The 19091-nt window shown below is 30.1% G+C and overlaps 3 protein-coding genes across 4 annotated transcripts; 2 read left to right on the top strand and 1 right to left on the bottom strand.

The window, feature by feature from the left end:
• Nucleotides 1-1113: 1113 nt before the first annotated feature.
• LOC113849820 (protein NRT1/ PTR FAMILY 5.6-like) lies at nt 1114-4293 on the top strand. Its single transcript, XM_027480007.1, has 4 exons — nt 1114-1253; nt 1769-1986; nt 2549-3093; nt 3420-4293. The coding sequence occupies exons 1-4, from the start codon at nt 1118-1120 to the stop codon at nt 4291-4293; spliced, it is 1773 nt and encodes a 590-aa protein (XP_027335808.1). The 5' UTR covers nt 1114-1117.
• A 1609-nt stretch (nt 4294-5902) lies between these two features.
• Nucleotides 5903-13043, top strand: LOC113849821 (protein NRT1/ PTR FAMILY 5.6-like). Of its 2 annotated transcripts, none has more exons than XM_027480008.1 (5): nt 5903-6108; nt 9336-9483; nt 9905-10122; nt 10300-10844; nt 11188-13043. In XM_027480008.1, the coding sequence occupies exons 2-5, from the start codon at nt 9336-9338 to the stop codon at nt 12041-12043; spliced, it is 1767 nt and encodes a 588-aa protein (XP_027335809.1). In that variant the 5' UTR covers nt 5903-6108; the 3' UTR covers nt 12044-13043. The 2 variants fall into 2 exon arrangements, with proteins under 2 accessions (XP_027335809.1, XP_027335810.1); XM_027480009.1 differs by having other exon boundaries at nt 9153-9483; nt 11188-12161.
• Nucleotides 13044-13666: 623 nt separating this feature from the next.
• LOC113849666 (protein DA1-related 2-like) lies at nt 13667-18062 on the bottom strand. Its single transcript, XM_027479730.1, has 12 exons — nt 17947-18062; nt 17372-17532; nt 16863-16950; nt 16656-16770; nt 16204-16342; nt 15876-15959; nt 15337-15456; nt 15013-15225; nt 14678-14740; nt 14432-14547; nt 14222-14280; nt 13667-14016 (listed from the first exon to the last, which is right to left on the bottom strand). Exons 1-12 carry the CDS (start codon nt 17993-17995, stop codon nt 13682-13684), a joined length of 1542 nt encoding a protein of 513 aa, XP_027335531.1. The 5' UTR covers nt 17996-18062; the 3' UTR covers nt 13667-13681.
• Nucleotides 18063-19091: the final 1029 nt, after the last annotated feature.

The following is a 19091-nucleotide window of genomic DNA, read 5'->3' as shown; positions in this document are numbered from 1 at the left end:
ATGTAATTTTGACTCGAGTGCCATGCGTAAATGATTTAGGTACGAGACTCGATGTGCTTTAAATTTACAGAAAGGAATCTCATTCAATTTGGAGGAAAACATTTACTTTCATGGAGAGGGAGAGAGAGAGAGAGAGAGAGAGAGATCTTCTATAAACTATAATTAAGTTTACATCTTCACCAAATTTGATATTGATGTTAAAAGGAACTGCTGACGATAGATGGTTAAAAATATTAAATATTTTAAATTATTAAAAATTAATATATTTTTTAATGCACACAATAATTGAAAAAAATATCATCACAAATTCAAAATATAAAATTTATTATAAAAGACTGATTCAATTTAATTTATAATTTTGAATTTGAGTTTTGGTAAATGAAACTATATTAAATACTAAAAATCCTGCAAAAACGTGCTTCACTTACGCTATGTTGGAAGTTGTTGCTACGTTAATCTTCTCAAGCAGTGCTTTTCTTTTTAAAGTGCTTTCCCTGCCAAGTGGGTGTGCATGCTTTTTACTTCATTATTGTATTATAATTAACGCTTTTACCTATGTAAGCAAAATGCGTGACTTGCATGAAATGTTCCTAAAATATGGATCAGAAATTTACCACAAAATAAGAAATTAACCACGTTTGTGCAGTCAGCATAATCAACAGTGGGCACACTGTATATTTAAGAAAAGAACGATAGCAAACGTTTATTAATAAACTTCTTGTTTTTAGTTAAAATTTATTATAAATTATAAAAGAGAAATAAGTTTGATTAACAGAGTTGACCTCCTTATCTTGCATATGCTTTTATATTTAATATCTCTTTAAGCAAGAGTCATTTATCTCTTCACTTTATTTGATATACAGATTTATTTTTTATTCAAAGAAAGATAGATGCTCTAATTATCTAATATAGAAGTACATGAATAGGTTTCTCACAATCATTAATGCAGAACCTACATAGTAACAATTCTCTTTCCTACATACATTTAAACCTACTAATGAGGCCACCAACCCATAGATATTACTTTTTTCCTCTGTCTATATAACATTCCATCCGACTGAGGACCCTTTTAACTTGTGTCTTCCATTTGCAAGGAAAAATAAAAAAAAATCAAGAAATGGAGAACAATAAGTGTGGTAGAATTGAAGAAGGTGAAGAAGAAAAGTGGGTGCATGATGCATCTGTTGATTACAAAGGCAGGGTTCCACTCCGTGCTTCCACTGGTGTATGGAAAGCTTCCCTCTTTGTCCTCAGTAAGATAATTGTTCACATGAGTTTTGTGTATCAGCATTAAATTTCATGTTAATTTGCAACTGTGGTTTTTTTGTTTTTCGTTTTAATTCAACACTGGTTCGTAGTACATTTTTTAGCTTCTTTTTCATCACAAATTAATAAAACGTGATCTAGCATGTCAAAGAAAAAAAAAAGTGGCATCCCCTACATGAAAAATTCAAGGGGCAAAATTTCAGCAAAAGGGTGTTAACATGCAGTGTCACAGTAAGCATTAGAATCAGCCAAATAAAGCTTCAAAAAAAAAGTGAATTCCAAAACTAGAGAAAAATCAAATCCACATCTTTAGGTATTTTTAGTATTCTCTTAGATTAAAATTAGACTTTTTATCTTTAATAATTCACGTATTACGAAGGTAAAACTTAAATTTGAATTAAATACTGTCTAATATTTTGTCTTTATAAAAACAGTGTAATAAACGTCGTTAGACTTATACGAGCATCACATAACTTGGTGATTCTGTTTCAATTTGGAGCAGCAATTGAATTTAGTGAAAGGATTATCTACTTTGGCATAGCCTCTAATCTTATATCGTACCTGACTAAAGTGATACACGAGGACCTCAATACAGCGGCTAAGAATGTAAACTACTGGACAGGAACGACAACCCTTATGCCTCTCATTGGTGGATTTCTTGCTGATGCCTACACTGGTCGGTTTCTTATGATTCTGTTTTCTTCCCTCGTGTATCTAATGGTAAATCTATTTTTTCTTTTACCTAATCAGTAATCAATGCACTACATCATATTTTAATTATAAAAAATATCTGTGAGACACTTTTTTTTAATATGGTCTTCAATTGTGGTTGATCGGGTTTTTAAAAAAGTGAAAACTTTTACTAAGTAAATTAAATATTTTTATTGTTTAACTTTTTGAAAAATTGACCAAATTACATGAAGAGTACTTAAAAAAGTGTATTGATAACATCATTCAGAAAAATGTTAATCTCAGCTTTTTAACTGAATTTAAGTACTCAAAAAAGTAAATTTTTAGTATAACTTTAATGTAACAAATATATTTTTTTAACAAAAAGTTCATTACTTTTGGATCAATCTCATGAATTGAGGTTAACTGAACTCCATCTTTTATAACTTTGTAAATTATCCTTTTACATCTCATTTATGTTGTCTTTGAACAACTTGACATACCTCGGGCTGAATTTTATTTTGTTTTTTCAATTAGTTTGTTTAAACATCAATACAAGAACTAATACACTGTTGTCATGGAAAGTAAGTCTCATTTCTAGTTGTCAAACCAGGGATTAAGCCTATTGACCATGTCCCAATTCATCCCAAGTTTAAAGCCTTGCAACACTAAGGTATGCCTTCATCCTAGGAAGGTTCATGCAGTGGTTTTCTTCCTTGCCCTTTATTGTATCTCCTTGGGCACTGGAGGATACAAACCATGCTTAGAAAGCTTTGGAGCTGATCAATTCGATGATGATCACTTGAAAGAAAGGAAGAAGAAGATGTCTTTCTTCAACTGGTGGACCTTTGCACTGTGCATTGCATTACTTCTTGGTGCAACAGTGGTTGTTTATGTTCAAGACTTTGTTGGTTGGGGAGTTGCTTGTCTTGCCCTCACTATTCTTATGGCTCTCACTGTTATAGCTTTCTATTTTGGAAAGGCTTTTTATAGGTACAGAAGGCCAGAAGGAAATCCTTTTACACCAATTTTACAAGTCATAATTGCAGCAATAAGGAAAAGGAATCAGACTTGTCCTTCAAATCCTGCTTTGTTGTATGAAGTCCCAGAGTCAGAGAACTCTAGAGGAAGGCTTTTGAGCCATACTAGCAGACTCAGGTATCACACATGCACTTGGTCAAATAGAGACTAGTATTTTTTATTGTTAGAATTTAATGAATTGTGAGTACTTTTTCAATTTGTGTTAATTTACCAATAAAGATAAACACGACACTAACCTATTGCTTTCATTGAAATTATTAAACATAATTAGAATTTGAGTATGGACCTAATGTGAGTGTGTGGATAGCGAATGAACTTTTAAGTTTTGAATAACTACTTTATCTTTAACAATTTAGACTTATATTATTTATATATTTTTATTAGTTGCTTATCCATCAAGGTGAGACTTTTATTATTTTAATCAACATCAACTCAATGAATAGGTTTCTTGACAAGGCTGCAATAGTTGAAGAGAAATATATTGAGCAAAAAGACAATCCATGGAGATTAGCAACCGTGACAAGAGTGGAAGAGACAAAACTTATTCTGAATGTGGTTCCCATATGGCTAGCTACATTAATTATTGGAGTAAATTTATCACAAGGCACCACACTCTTTGTCAAACAAGCAGCTGCTATGAACTTAAAGATAAGCCATAATTTCAAAATTCCTCCAGCTTCCATGGCATCTTTTTCAGCTGTTGGTACCTTAATATTTTTGCCTATATATGACAAAATTATTGTTCCATTTCTGAGGAAAGCCACTGGCAATGAAAGAGGCATCAGCATCCTAAGGAGGATTGGCATTGGCTTCACATTATCAGTCATGGTCATGGTTGTTGCTGCCTTAGTAGAAGCAAAGAGACTAAGAATGGCTACACATGGAGTCCTGATAGGAGGGGAAAATAGACAAAGGACTATGAGTGTGTTTTGGTTGATACCCCAGTATTTGATCCTTGGCATTGGAGACTCATTTTCTCTAGTTGGTTTGCAAGAGTATTTCTATGATCAAGTTCCTGACTCAATGAGAAGCTTGGGAATGGCTTTATATCTTAGTGTGCTTGGATTAGGAAACTTCATAAGTAGCTTTCTAATCATCATTGTAGACCATGTCACTGAGAAGGATGGCAGAAGTTGGATTGGGAAGGATATAAATTCAAGTCGTTTAGATAAATTTTATTGGATGTTGGCAGCCATAAATGCTTCAAATTTGTGTTTCTTTCTCTTCTTAACTAAAAGGTACACTTACAAGACAGTACAGAATAGAGTTACGGAAATTGATTGTTCTAAGGATGATGGGGTGGATATGAGAGCTTGATAAGAGCTACTAAGGCGTATTTAAACTCTGATATTTTCAGCTGGACCAAATGTTTAATATATTATTTTGTTATATTTACTTGTATTTGGATTGCTAAATTTACATTGTCGCATATTATCCAAAGTATGACTAATTAAATAATAGCAACAATAACAAATAAATATAGACTTTTCTTTGTCATATTGGTCAGAGGATATATGCTCTTAAATCGTGTCTGATTAAATAATAGCATAGAATCATAGATGATTGTAGATGAATTTTTTCTTTTCTTCATATTATTTAGCGAATATATTCTCTTAAAAACTTTCAATCATGGGGAGAAAAAAATCTGCAATTAGAAAAGGGGGCATTTCTTCTGTTGGTACATTTGCTGCATAAAAAATCAAACACCTGTGATGAAGTGTGGATGATTGGACCAGATGTCCCTACATATCAATTCCTAGTACAGTAGCCTAGACAATCTGTCACCACATCCCACCTACGTGGAACAAATCTCCTCGAAAACAATTAAACCGTGGTGGAACAAGATTAATGTCCCTATATTTTGACTCGTTATATGCAATAATACTAATTACTATTTGTATATGTAATATAGATAGATTTTGTAAGGTAGCCAATTTTTTTTTCAATAAATATTGTTTTCTTGTAGCCCAAGAAAATTATTTTCTGAAGATTGTCACGTTAGCCTTCTTGGTATCCAAATCAGTGAAGTATTTTGCAGATTTAAAAGAGCTGCCTTCAGAGTATAAATAACTTCATTTATAGCTGCTTTGAATATATTTATCTACAATAAATGAAAGCATGTTCAGCCATCTGATATTTACTAGTTTGGGCTTAGAAGAAAATGGCCAGTGCTTTTGGGCTTCTTAAATATCTTTTGGAACTTCTAGTAGTGCTATTGAAAAATATGGAACGTTGACAAAAAAAGAAAAGAAAAGAACGTTATGGAATATATTGCCTAAAAGACATTATACTCATACAGAAGAACAAAAATGTAGATCAAAACCGATAAACATGAAGTAAAGAAGTCCTTATCCTATGGATTATTATATGGTTGATGTCTATATATCCTGTGAAAGTCCTTATCACGATCTGCAGTTGGAGCGTTTCCAATTCTTTTGACTAGTGTAATTAGAATGAATTGTGGCTTTAAAGGAGTTAAATTTTAGAATTATTTACATGAAAACATTAAATATGATGAGAGAAATAAAAATATTGTATAGGATTCAATCTCTTTGAGAAACAAAAAAGAAAATTTTCTTTTCAAAAAAATTGTTTTGTATAGCTGGTGAATTTTTTCTTTTGTTGTGACATAATGATAGTGATGGATTGAATGTGAAATGTCCGAATTTATGAAAGAACCTCTTTCAATTGGGAGGAAGAATATAAGGTGCATCCATTGAGAGAGAGAGAGAGAGGAATCTCTTGTAATTAATAAAGTCAAAATATTAATAAACTATTTTTTAATTGTGATATAATATTTTGAAGTGAACAAAGTAGATTAGACAGAAAAGAATAAAACTAAATTCTGTAAGTGTGCTTAATGGTTCGCTTTTGAAAGCAACGCGTATCTCTCTATATAAGCAAGCATGACAGCACATAGAAAAACACATGACAAAACATTTTTCTTCTTTTCCTCTTGGTTCATTCAACACCACATATTTTTCTGAAAAAACAAATCTGCAGGTTGCTTTGTTTTATTGTTGGCTTCATTGATCAAATAGTTGATTGGAAAAGTTAATTTGTGTAGATACAGCAAAGTCGTCATACAGTTGAAGAAAAATTATAAAGCTTTAATTTAAGAGCTTCGATCAGGTATTTCTATATATATAACAGACAATTATACTTGTGCATTCAAAAGTACCCATTCCCTTTTATAATATCTTTTAAATTTATGTTCTTACATACACAAATTAAGAATAAATTTTGCTAAATATTTTTGTTTTAATAAATCTGAATTACACATCTTTTGGAAGTTGGATTTTTATTTTGATATTTTAGCATGTTGTATTCATGTGAAAGACATCTGTTTAGTTTTAATAAATATGTTTTTAGTTCTCAGATGTAATTTAAACAATCATCTTAGTTTACTTTGTTTCCAATTTTTAAAATGGTATTTTTATCATTTCCTATAAAATCTTAAAAATGAAAAATAGTAATATTTTTATAATTATTTTAAAAAATTAACATTTTTTTCTCTAAATAAGCATGAGATGTCATGTTTCTTAGGTGCTATATTTTGTACACAACTATCAATCATAGTGCTGATTATGTGCCAAAATGTTGTAGATATACGTTTAAAATCGTGAATATGTATTGTAATTAGCATTGTAAGAGAGGATGAGTTAGGTTAGCCTATATGAATAAATACAGATAATATAAGTGAGAAAGAGGGGCCATGAATTCAATAAACTTTATATATTAACAAAATTTTCATGCAGTAATTGTAAATGTGTGTATCTTTATATCATAACTTTTAAACAACTAAAAATATATAATTCGATATATGTTAATTGTCATATACGAATGAATATTTGAGATTTTACGATATAAAAAAAATAAAGTGATAAGACATTTAAAAACAATAAGTAAATTATGAAAATAAATTGTGATCAACTTGTAATTTGGTATGGTGTTAAAAATCATATACATTAATTGCAAAATTTTAAATGTAGAAAGTTTTGAATTAACAAGATAAATTGTAGGATTGACTAAATTTAAGTAATTATATTTGAGAAAAAATGAAAATAATAATAAAATATAAAGTGTTTTATATATAAAAAATCATTCAATTAACACGTTAAAAAAATGTTAAATGAACTCCGTACTCTTAAGAAAAAAATAATTTTTTTTATTAGGATTGACTCAACTAAGAGCATTAAGAAGGTGTTGGCTTCATTTCATATGCTACTATATTTTAAATGATATGCCATCTGAGATAATAAGTCCTTATTCAAACATAAAAGCAAGACTAAAGACCTGTTTGGATGAATAATTTATAAAAGTTTGTAATAAGCGCTTAATTTATTTATTTTAAAAATATTTTTTTTAAATATGATATTTTATTTGCTTTAAATTCTTAAAAATTAAAAAATTTATATAATTCTAATTTTCATAAATTACAAAAAATATGTTCTTTTAGTTCTTGAAATGAGGAGCTAAATCAAATTATTTTTATTAAATGTAGGAATTAAAAAAGAAATTGTTTTTTAAAAGATTTAAAACATAAAGACTAAATATATATTCAAACTTTAATTTTTCAATTGAGGGAATTGATTGAATGTAGTTATTATATGTGCAGTTTAGTGTTACTCTTTGTGACCCTACAAATAATAATGGAGCAACTTTGAAATGTCTTTGACCATGAAAATGCTATAAAATAGTAAGCAAAAGAACTTATGCTTCTTATAACTTTGAGACACTATCTTTATTCTCTTCTCCTCACCCTTCCTTTCTAAATAATCTGTCACATAAAAAGGGACGTCTTAAAATTCTTATTCTCTATATACGTACCCTAATGCATCCAACAAAAGTCATTATCAACTTTTAATATTTTTTATTATTAAATCATCAAAGTAATTTTTTATTTTAATTAAAAATAATATTAAAAGTACTTTAAATTTTGCACCTAATCTTTTATAACATCGAGAGAAATCAAATTGTATCAATCTAAATTATAATAATTCTTATATCATCAATTTGATTTCTCCCCTTAATAGAATGATGTTAAAAAAGATTACGTAAAATTCAATTGATGATATAAGAATTATTAATCACCAAATTATATCTATATATTTATATTAAATTTGTTAAAATTAAATAACTATAAAAATATAACTAAATTATCTCTATTTTTATGTATTTTAAAAAATTATTTATTTTATTATACATAAATGAAGTATCAAATACTTTTAAATTCATCTAAAATTCTATTAAAAATTTATTTTAGAATTAAATTATTCAATAAAAAATTATTAAATACTGGGAAAATAAATATATAACGTACGATCATTCTATTAATATTAGTTTACAAGATCATATGGCCCTTTTTCTTATTTGACTCTTTTAAATAGGTACAGGACATTTTAATTTAGAGATTAAAATGTATAAATATAAATTAATAATTAAAAAATAATATTGAGAATATAAGAAAATATATGTACAATAATTATGAATTTGTTAATATATATTTAGTTATTTGAGTCTTTATTCTTGAATATTGATTTCGCTTTTTTTCCCTTCTTAGTGATGTGCCTTTTCATAAAAATTTAATATTACTTTTTATATTTTTAATTGTCAAATTATTAATTATTTTAAAAAGTTTCATTTTCATGAAAAATATTCGTCATATCTCAGCCTTAAATTTTGTAAATTTTTTATATTAAAATTTCATTTTCATCCCAAATATCATATATTTATATTATCAAATAATTATTAATATTATTTTTAAATTTTACTCTTTTACCTTGAATCTCACTTACATAAATTATTATTTATGCATTAAAATTAATTATTCATTTCTTATAATTTTAATTTTTTTTACTTAAATTAGAAAAAAAAAAGCCCATGCGATGTATAAAATATTTGCTAGTTATAACTATATATTATATCTTGTAAAATGCATCCTTCACTTATACAGGAGCAAATTTTCTTTTTCTGAAGTTATAATTTATGTATGAATTGTTGACAGGAGAACATTAAACGGTGATGGGGTAAATAAGAGTATGAATTGAGTAGTTTCTGGAAACAAAATGGGAACTTTTTCCAGTCATTTGAATAAATGGATTGCTAGCACTCACTGAGTCTATATCTCAGGGAAATTTGATTAACAAAATGTACACATTATCTTGCACTGGCAGGTTCAATTCCAACAAGTTAATAATGAAGAACCAATTGAAGTAACAATTTTCATTACTATATATACATTTCAAATGTCACTAATGAGAGACCACCAACTACAGATTTTTCCGACCCTTTTCCTTTGTCTATGTAACATACCTTCAAAAAGTTAGGACCCTTTTAACCTGTTTGAATTTGTAAAGATGGAGCAAGATATGGAGAAGAGAAAGCGAGGCAGAAGTGAAGAAAGTGAAGAAGAAAAATGGGTGCATGATGCATCTGTGGATTATAAAGGCAGAATTCCTCTGCGTGCTTTCACTGGTGTATGGAAAGCTTCTCTTTTTATCCTTTGTAAGAAACTTGTTTCCTTTAGTATTATAAATATCATCACTTTTTTTCCAGTTTGCTACTACGGTTAAAAAAAAGTCATCTTGTTTTATCATACGGTTCGTAGTTCATTTTTAGCCTTCTTTCTCATTAAAAAACTATTAATGTGTTTAACCATGTCAATTTAACAAGCAACAATTTTTAGAAGAGTTAGTTTATTATTGGCTAGTGGCTACCCACATGCCTCACCAACAATGTGTGTTTAGTAATAGGCCAAATGAACTTCTTCAAAGTAATGGTGCATATCAAAACAAGAGAAAATCAAATCTTTTTAGCTAAATTCTCTTCTTAATTATTGATACTGCTGAGTAGCAATCATAAAAATTATGCAATAAATGTTTTTAATAAGAGCATGACTTACTGATTTTATTTCAATTTGGAGCAGCAATTGAATTTAGTGAAAGGGTAAGCCACTTTGGAATAGCTAGTAATCTTATCACGTACCTGACTAAAGTGATCCATGAAGACCTCAAAACAGCAGCCAAGAATGTAAATTATTGGGCAGGAACAACAACTCTAATGCCTCTAATTGGAGGATTTGTTGCTGATGCCTACACCGGTCGATTTGCTATGGTCCTGTTTTCTTCCCTCGTATACATCATGGTAAATTCAATTTTTATTTTCTTATCAGTGTAATACATATGTAGTAACAACTTAGTAACAAGTGCTCTTACACTTTATATCATGTCTTGATTAATTTGACATAATCAGGTTGGTAAGAATTTCAATTCCTTTGTTTATACATTAAATGCAAGCCCACATATATATTGTTGTCTTCAGGGATTAAGCCTTTTGACCATGACTCAGTTCATCCCAAATCTAAAGCCATGCAATAGTAAGATATGTCATAGGCCAAGGAAGGTTCATGAAGTGGTATTCTTCCTTGCCCTTTACTCTATTTCTTTAGGTGCTGGAGGATATAGACCATGCTTGGAAAGCTTTGGAGCTGATCAATTTGATGATGATCACTTACAAGAACGAAAGAAGAAGATGTCTTTCTTCAATTGGTGGAGCTTTGCACTGTGCTTTTCAATGTTGATTGGTTCAACAATGGTTGTTTATGTTCAAGACTTTGTCAGTTGGGGAGTTGCTTGTCTCATTCTCACTGTTTTTATGGCTCTCACTATCATAGCTTTCTATTTGGGGAAGCCTTTTTATAGGTATAGGAAACCAGAAGGAAACCCCTTCACCCTAATTTTACAGGTCCTAATTGCAGCCATAAGGAAAAGGAATTTGCAATATCCTTCAAATCCTACTCTATTGTTCGAAGTTCCAAACTCAGACAAGTCGCAAGGAAGGCTTCTCAGCCATACTAGCAGGCTTAGGTATCAAACATGCCTCTTCTTATATTTAGACTAACATTTTTTGTTGAGTAAAACATCAAATTAGTTCCTAAAATTATAAAAATCAGATAATTTAATTTTTGAAATAACAAAAAGAATTTTAGTCTCTAAAATTATCAAATGAAAGTTATTTCAATCCTTAAAATTACAATGCGATAGTAATTTTAGAGACTAAATTGACACTCGGGGACTAATCTAGTATATTACTCAACTTTAATTGTTAGAATCCTAAATGATTGTTAGTTTACTTACCGTGAAATACTAACTTGAACCTACCTACTAATATCCATGGAAATAAAGACTTGTTTATTTAATAATTGAATAGGTTTCTTGACAAGGCAGCAATAGTTGAAGAGAAACATGTTGAGCAAAAAGACAATGCATGGAGACTAGCAACAGTGACAAGAGTGGAGGAGACAAAGCTTATTGTGAGTGTTGTTCCAATATGGCTAACTTCATTAATGGTTGGAGTATGTGCATCACAAGGGTCAACACTATTTGTCAAACAAGCAGCTACCATGAGCTTAAAGATAAGCAACAACTTCGAAATCCCTCCAGCTTCAATGGTGTCTGTTTCAGCTTTTGGTACCTTAATATCTGTCCCTATATATGACAGGATTATTGTTCCAAATCTGAGAAAAGTCACAGGTAATGAAAGAGGCATCAACATCCTAAGGAGGATTGGCATTGGCTTGGCATTATCAGTCATGGTCATGGTTGTTGCTGCCTTAGTAGAAACAAAGAGACTAAGAATTGCTAAAGGGGAAATTGGACAACGGACTATGAGTGTGTTTTGGTTAATACCCCAATACTTGATCCTTGGCATTGGAGATTCATTTTCTTTAATTGGTTTGCAAGAATATTTCTATGACCAAGTTCCTGACTCAATGAGAAGCTTAGGAATGGCTTTATATGCTAGTGTGATTGGAATGGGACACTTCTTAAGCAACTTTCTAATCATCATTGTGGACCATATAACAGTGAAGACTAGCAAAAGTTGGATCGGAAAGGATATAAATTCAAGTCGTTTGGATAGGTTTTATTGGATGTTGGGTATCATAAATGGTTTGAATTTTTGTGTCTTTTTGTTCTTGGCAAAGAGGTACACTTATAAGACCCTACAGAGGAAAGCTATTGAAATTGATGGTTGTAATAATGATGGGGGGGAGACTATGGCATGATCAGAGCCACTAAGGTGTAGCTTGCTATACTTTTCATGGGATCGAATATTTTAATATCCTTTTTTGGGTAAATCGGAGAAGTGAAACCCCCAAATATTTAATATATTGCTCCTCTTATATTTATGAAAGTTGGATTGCTAAGTTTACACTGTGGCAGATTATGCTGAGTATGCTTTACTATGCAATATCATAGTGGAGCATAGACAATTTTTATTTTTTATATTAATACTAACAAATGTAGCCGTGCAGATGCACGAGTTTTGCTTTAAGCAAAAATAAGGATTAAATGGTGAAAAATACAGGTCGTGGAAGACCTGATTTTCTTATGAGTGTACATTCTATGAAATTTTTTTTCCTCAGGAAAAAAGAAAAAGGAGAAAGAAATAGGGTCCTTTTTTTCTTCCCTGATCAATATAAAGGAAACTTTCTGGGTCAAACTCCGCATTGGTTTTAAAAACCTTACGGTATGGTAAGAGTTATAAATAAGATGATTATGTTTGAATTTGGGTCAAAATTATATCTTACAACAGAAGCCTCTGTTAATTTGGGAAATAGGTTTAACAAAAGGAAAACGTTAAACCTAAAAAATAAGTTGCAGAACTACATTGAGACAAAAAAAAAAAACTAACCTTAAATTAAAAGTAGAAATTAGAGAATAAAAAGTATAATTGCTTTGGTTTGGATATTGGATTAGAACCTATTCTGTGATCTGTGGATGTACTGAGGTAGGAAAGAAAAAAAAATTATGATTAAAATTCCTAGTGAGTATTAAATTCGGTTATTCTAGGTATATGTCCTTAAATTATAATTATGCTAACTCAATTTCAGTTATAGTTATTGTGAGCCTAAGTTGCTGTCGAAAGCCTTTAAATTCAGTTCCTTCTTTGTGACATGAATCGATTGCTAGTGGATTAATGTTTTAATTTTTGTATATTTGGATAGTTTAGAATAAATTATTAAGTAATTCAGAATCACCACAAATCTGTGATTTTGGTCAACCATCATATCATATGTGATAAAATTTTAGTATACTTTTATTAATTAAAAAAATTATTGCATGATTATAAATACATAGCAGTCTCAAAACATTGAATAATTTCTTGTAATCTACAATGTAAAAATAAAGTATTATTTAATAATATGTTATCGTATTGTTATGATCAATCTATCCATTATTTGTTAAATATTTTTCATACTTCTTTATTTGAAAAATAAAATATATAAAAACTATTCGCTAGAACCTTTTATTTCATTATTTAAAAAGCATTCAAAAGTTATAATAATGAATAGTGTGTTAGTATCAAGGAATGTATTTTCTCATGTAAGTCATTTAAATTTATATTTATCTTTTTTTATAAATATTAAATAGATAAACAAAAAATTTAAATGATATTAAAATTTAAAATGAAAAGTTTTATTCGATTTGAATAGGATTTTCTTTTGATTAAAAATACATGTGATTTAGAAAGAAAAAAAAAATCGCTGCTAATAACATTATTATTGTGGAAAAGCAACACAAGGAATAGAAAGTCTTAAAATAAAACAAGGTATGCATAATATTATTGAATTTGGACACGAACATCCTTAATAGGAACATCACTTTCCCCCTAGGGACATGAAATAAAGAGCATGTTCTTGTTACAGTGGGAAATTACCAGTCCAACGAATATGCTCCAAAGTAGAATGTAGACCATACTTATTAACAGCTTCATTGGCTGCTCTAAAGCCACCACCATAAGCAGGGGAAGAATCATTGGCTATTTGGTTCATGAAAAATTCACCCAATTTATTTTCAACTTGAGATTTTGCACCCTTCTTTGATGAGTACGAGGAGGAGGAAGATGAAGAAGCTGACGATGATGATGATGTTGACGGCATGGTTCTAGAACCTGACATTACCTCTGCCTCAAGCCACATGTAAGAAAGAACCTGACAAATACCTTCCTCTACTTCAGGATTAAGGTTGCGATAACCTGTTTATTTCAACGAATTTTTTTAGTATAATTTATCAAAATAAATTATGTTTAGTTTAATTTAATAATTTTATTGTTAAATTTATAATATAAATAATTATTCAAAAAGGTTTATTGAATAAGTGAGCATTTTGAAAAAATGCACCACCCCTAGTACAATGAGTAGTTGAACAATGAACACGAATATAGGATCATAATATCTAACCTTTAAGGCGTAACCAAGCATGCATCAACTCGTGGGCAAGGATAGCACCTGTGAGTAACCTGCATACAAATATTTATGAAAGGAGAGACAAATATAAAAATTTTAGGTGATAAAATCATGTTAAAATTCAACGTGAGAGATTCTATTATCATGGCAACATTTATTATAAAGTTTCAACATTATCACGAGCATAAAGTAAATGTAAATTACCTCGGAAGACCATAGAGAACAAGAATAGCTGTCACTTCGCATTTTCTATTCAGCTTGTGAGGTTGACTTCTCATCCCATTTAATCGATGGCCTCCAATTCTTGGCCATCTATATACCTGAAGCAACACAAGATCATAAATCAGGTCAATTAATTACCTGATAGATAATTTATAACTTGGTTCATCAAGGCTTCCACATTCTACTATGATAAACAAGAGTTAAAATATGAGGAATAAAGAATCATACACTTGTGACAGTTTGCTCTTCTGAAAGGCATAAGCCTCTTGTTTCTGGCATGTGATGGAAACCCTGGTAAAAGCCAATAGAGAGTAAAAGGAATTGAATTAATTCTACGGTTTTGATAACTTTTAGTCTTAAGAAATAGCTTTTAACATCTAAAAATAGTGAATATTTGTTTAAAAAAAGAAGGTATTTATTACACTTTTGTATCGTATCTCTAATGTAATAAATATTTTTTTTTTCAATAAAAAAATACTACTTTTGAAAACTCAGCTCTAAGGGTGAAATTAATAAAATCATTAATTCTTTGACTGAAAAACAAAGAATGGATGGTTCATTACATTCTTCTCCCCAACAATAGCTTCATTGAGTGCTTCTCTGCCAACAAGAAGCATGGGAACTTGTTGGTCTATTCTCATATTCATTCCTTCATAATAATCTCTGATAGCATGATAAAGAGGTTGGCATTCACCAGTGTCTGTTATAGCAGATTCCATGCACTCAAAGCACAAAATCCTTCCATCTTCCAATCTCAAGTATCTTTCATCCCGGGACTTGAAGAACAAGATGATTTAAAAGAACATAAAAATATCAGAAAAGGGACAAACATATAGCAAAGAAAAGAGTAATAATTAAATATTCTGTGTTAACAGTTAAATTAGTACCTCTAATCTTTCACAACTACAGCAGCGAACTGTATTATCATATTCATGAGATGGACAGTACTTTTGGTTCCAATAGGGGTGGCATCTATACTCAATCAAACCAGCAGCATTTATAGGTATCTGAAAGTGAAATAAAATACTATAAGCGTTAATATTGCTTTTCAGCAACTGTTAATCATCTTTTTTACTAGGCTAGTATTACGATAAATAAACTAAATTATCAATGGAAAGCTCTTGTGCAATATGATAATAATGTCAAAACATAAAATAAAACAAATTGTCCACAATCTTCTAACAATTAATAAATGAATAGGATATAACTATATTAATGATGACTACAACTAAAAATTATTTGAAATGTCATAGGAAGACTAATAATACTATTTGGTTCCGTCATCTCATAAACTAACGAGTGCAATGGTCCCTATTAAGGTATATGAAATTCATTGAAATTTAATGACCTTTCACATTGAAGAAAACTAAAAGCAACAACAGCAGAACAATGTGAGTAAGCAAAGATAGTGGTAGACTAATCTTACATATTGATGGCAAACTTCACATTTAGGGTGGGTCAATTCTTTAAAACAAGACTTGTGATATGGATGCTTCCCTGACAAAGAAAACTTGGATCAAAAGAAAAGAAAGGAAGTAAGAGAGAGATAAAAGAGAAGTGTCAGAAATCAATATTTTTGCAGGCATAGCTTTTCAAAGAGTAAATAACATGCATTTGTGGGAAAAATTGAAGAGAAGTATAATATATGTATGAGGACATCTGCATGCTGTGTTTGTGTAAATAAGTTTTAAAACTTACAATGTAAAATAGATTATATCAACATCCTCAGAAGAATCTCAAGAGAATCAAATTACCTCATGCTCAGTAATTGGGTAATGACAAATGTGACACCTAAAACAGTCTGGATGAAAATAACTATGCCCAATTCCTAAACAATTTCCATGAAGTATTTCTTGGTTGCACCCTCCACATATTTTGATATGAGATGCCACACTGCACAACAGAAGTTGCAAATAAGCAATGATGGAGCAGGACCATCATATATTGATTAATTGAAACATATAACTGAAGCCAAAATTAGTTACATGATGTATGGTAGTCAACTGAGAAATAAAAACTTATTAGAAAATCTTGTTCAAATTTATATTACAACACATAGTCATGCATATATACATAATGCTATTGATTCTTAAGTGATTTTGACTAGCAGAAGCCAATAACAAATATCAACTATCATGCTATTTTGATCAAATTGGAAACACTTGATGTATGGGCTACATATATGTTAGGAGAGAAAAAGCATTACCCATATCCCCGTGGATAAAAAGGTAAAGGGGTATATGGAGGATGTGCAGATGAGAACATGCGATCCTGAAGAGCCTTTGCATAATCTTCATCAGTTCCTGTTCTCCATCTATATCCTTGATGATCAAATGGAAACCAAAGATTAATATTTGATTACCAACATCTCAATAGCTAGATAGCAAGCACATTATTTTTGAAAATTTAGTACTTATTGGTCTCTTTAAATCATCGCTCAAAGAAAGTGCAATTGCATGGTCCAAATCCTCTTCCTCCTTCCGAAATCTAGCTCGGTCATCCTAATAACATCAAGAATATTATTCAATAAATCATTAAATCTTTTTCCAATTAGAATATCCTTGTATGTTCTAATTTACTATACACAACTAAGACAAGATGACATTACACAATCAACTCATTAAATTTATATTTCAATGTGTAAGTTATAAATTGTAGCGTTAAAATGGATCCACATTTGAGTGGATTTGAGGCAAAACCAAACGTGCCCGATATCTAATTAACCAAACAAGCCAGAGGAAGTCAAATTTCTAATGCCTATGATTATGTAATGACTGATGACAATTAAAACCATCTTGGATTCGGCCAACAATAACGACCATATTAATGACAAGAGCAACAATGCAACAATAGATATGCTTGAATAAAACAGTGTTGTCAATGAGAAAAAAAAGAAAACAGAAAATCAGTGCTTGTGTTTACCAATGATCTAGCTGAAGCTGGCCAAACCATGTTTTCCTCCACAGGCTGCTGTATATGACGGCCACCACCCCTTCCTCTACTACTGGACCCAAGTTTGAAAATCTTCCCAAACCATTTCATAAAACCAGACTTTCTCTCTGAGTATGAAGAAACAAAGTCCCCTGCATCCCCCCAAAAGTAAATCAACAAAAAACAAAGTATAAATTAGAATTTCAAACCATTACTAAATCAGTTAGGACTATAACTACAAATCGAATTGGGTGTACCAACAAGGTTATAACTTATAACAACACACTTTACATAATCTTCTGTAAACATATATATGCAACGTAAAATGAGAAAGTTTGAGTATAACCATTCATACCCATTTGGTAAAATTAACAAAATAAATAAAAACAAGGACAAAAAGTTTATAAAAATAGCTTCATGGGGTTATTCTGAACTTTGCAAAATCTATTTTTTCTTCCACGTACTGGTGGCAAGTGTTAGGTACATGAAGCTCAAGTTTTTTTTTTTTTTTTTTTTTGTGTTATTGTTACAGAAGGAGAAGAAGAACGTAGAGAAAATATAAATACCGTATATACAAGGGTGAGAAAGATGATTGATATGTGAGGGAGGAGCCATGGGCTATGTATAGATTTTTTGTTACGTGAGAGGTAGAGGAGGCAAAAGGAAACACGAAAAATGAAAATGAAAGAGAGAGAGAGAGAGATGAAAAACAAGGGTCATTAAACATCGTTAATAGTGGTTGAAAAAGAGGGAGAGGAATCTAAGAGGAAGTGGCACAGGGAGAGATTCTTGGCTTCGAAAGCAATGAAGAGAAAGTAGAGAATTGCAGAAAGATATGTTCTTGAACAATGAGAGAGAATATTAAGTAACGGTGGATTGCGGAGAATCAAAGTGGAATATATATTAATAATAAACAGCAACACAGAAAAGAAGTGAAGAAGGGAAGGTGTAGTGCATGAAAGTTGTCTTTGTTGCTTTCTGATTTAAATTTGGAAGCATTTTGCAGAGTAAGATGACAGAGACAGAGAGAGATCAAAGACATGCAAATGGTCAACTTCCGAGGCAGCTCATAGCTGTACATTGGACAACAATGTCGTATGCTATTCATCACTTTTCACCAAACAACTTTCACATTACCTTAATAGGAAGAGTACCGATTCTTTAACATGTGCCAACCGAGTCATTTTTGTGTGGAGTTTTGCACCACTCATCTAGTTACGTTTTTTTTTTTATGTATATAAATTATAAAATTTATTTACATAATATAATATTATTGATTAAAAACAACATGGTCATGAATTATGTAATTTTTTTCAACAATTCTTAATTATCTTTTATTAAAAATAATTATATATAATGTTATTCATATATTAGATTATATAATTTAAATAAAAATTTATCACAATTTTTTTTATTAATGTTATTAAGTATATATTAAAGAAAGTAATCTTATTAATTTTCTCTTTATTATTTTGACAAATTTCAAATATAATATTTTTGGTATATTTTCTAATTAAGACCAAATTTAAATAAATTTTTGAACAAGCATTTATAAAGAAAAAGTATTAAAGAAATTGATGTACATAATTAATATTAATTTATAAAAAAAATAATTTATTTTATAAAAAATTGTCCAGATTAAGTCTAAAATTAGAATTTTATGTTAATAATTTGCACAAACAAAATTAGCATTCATAACCAGCATTAGTCA

Source organism: Abrus precatorius, unplaced genomic scaffold, assembly GCF_003935025.1.
Source record: "Abrus precatorius isolate BTA unplaced genomic scaffold, Abrus_2018 Scaffold9, whole genome shotgun sequence".
NCBI classification, from domain to species: Eukaryota; Viridiplantae; Streptophyta; class Magnoliopsida; order Fabales; family Fabaceae; genus Abrus; species Abrus precatorius.
Note: the sequence above shows the minus strand (reverse complement) of the source record. Positions and strands in the feature narration are given on the sequence as shown.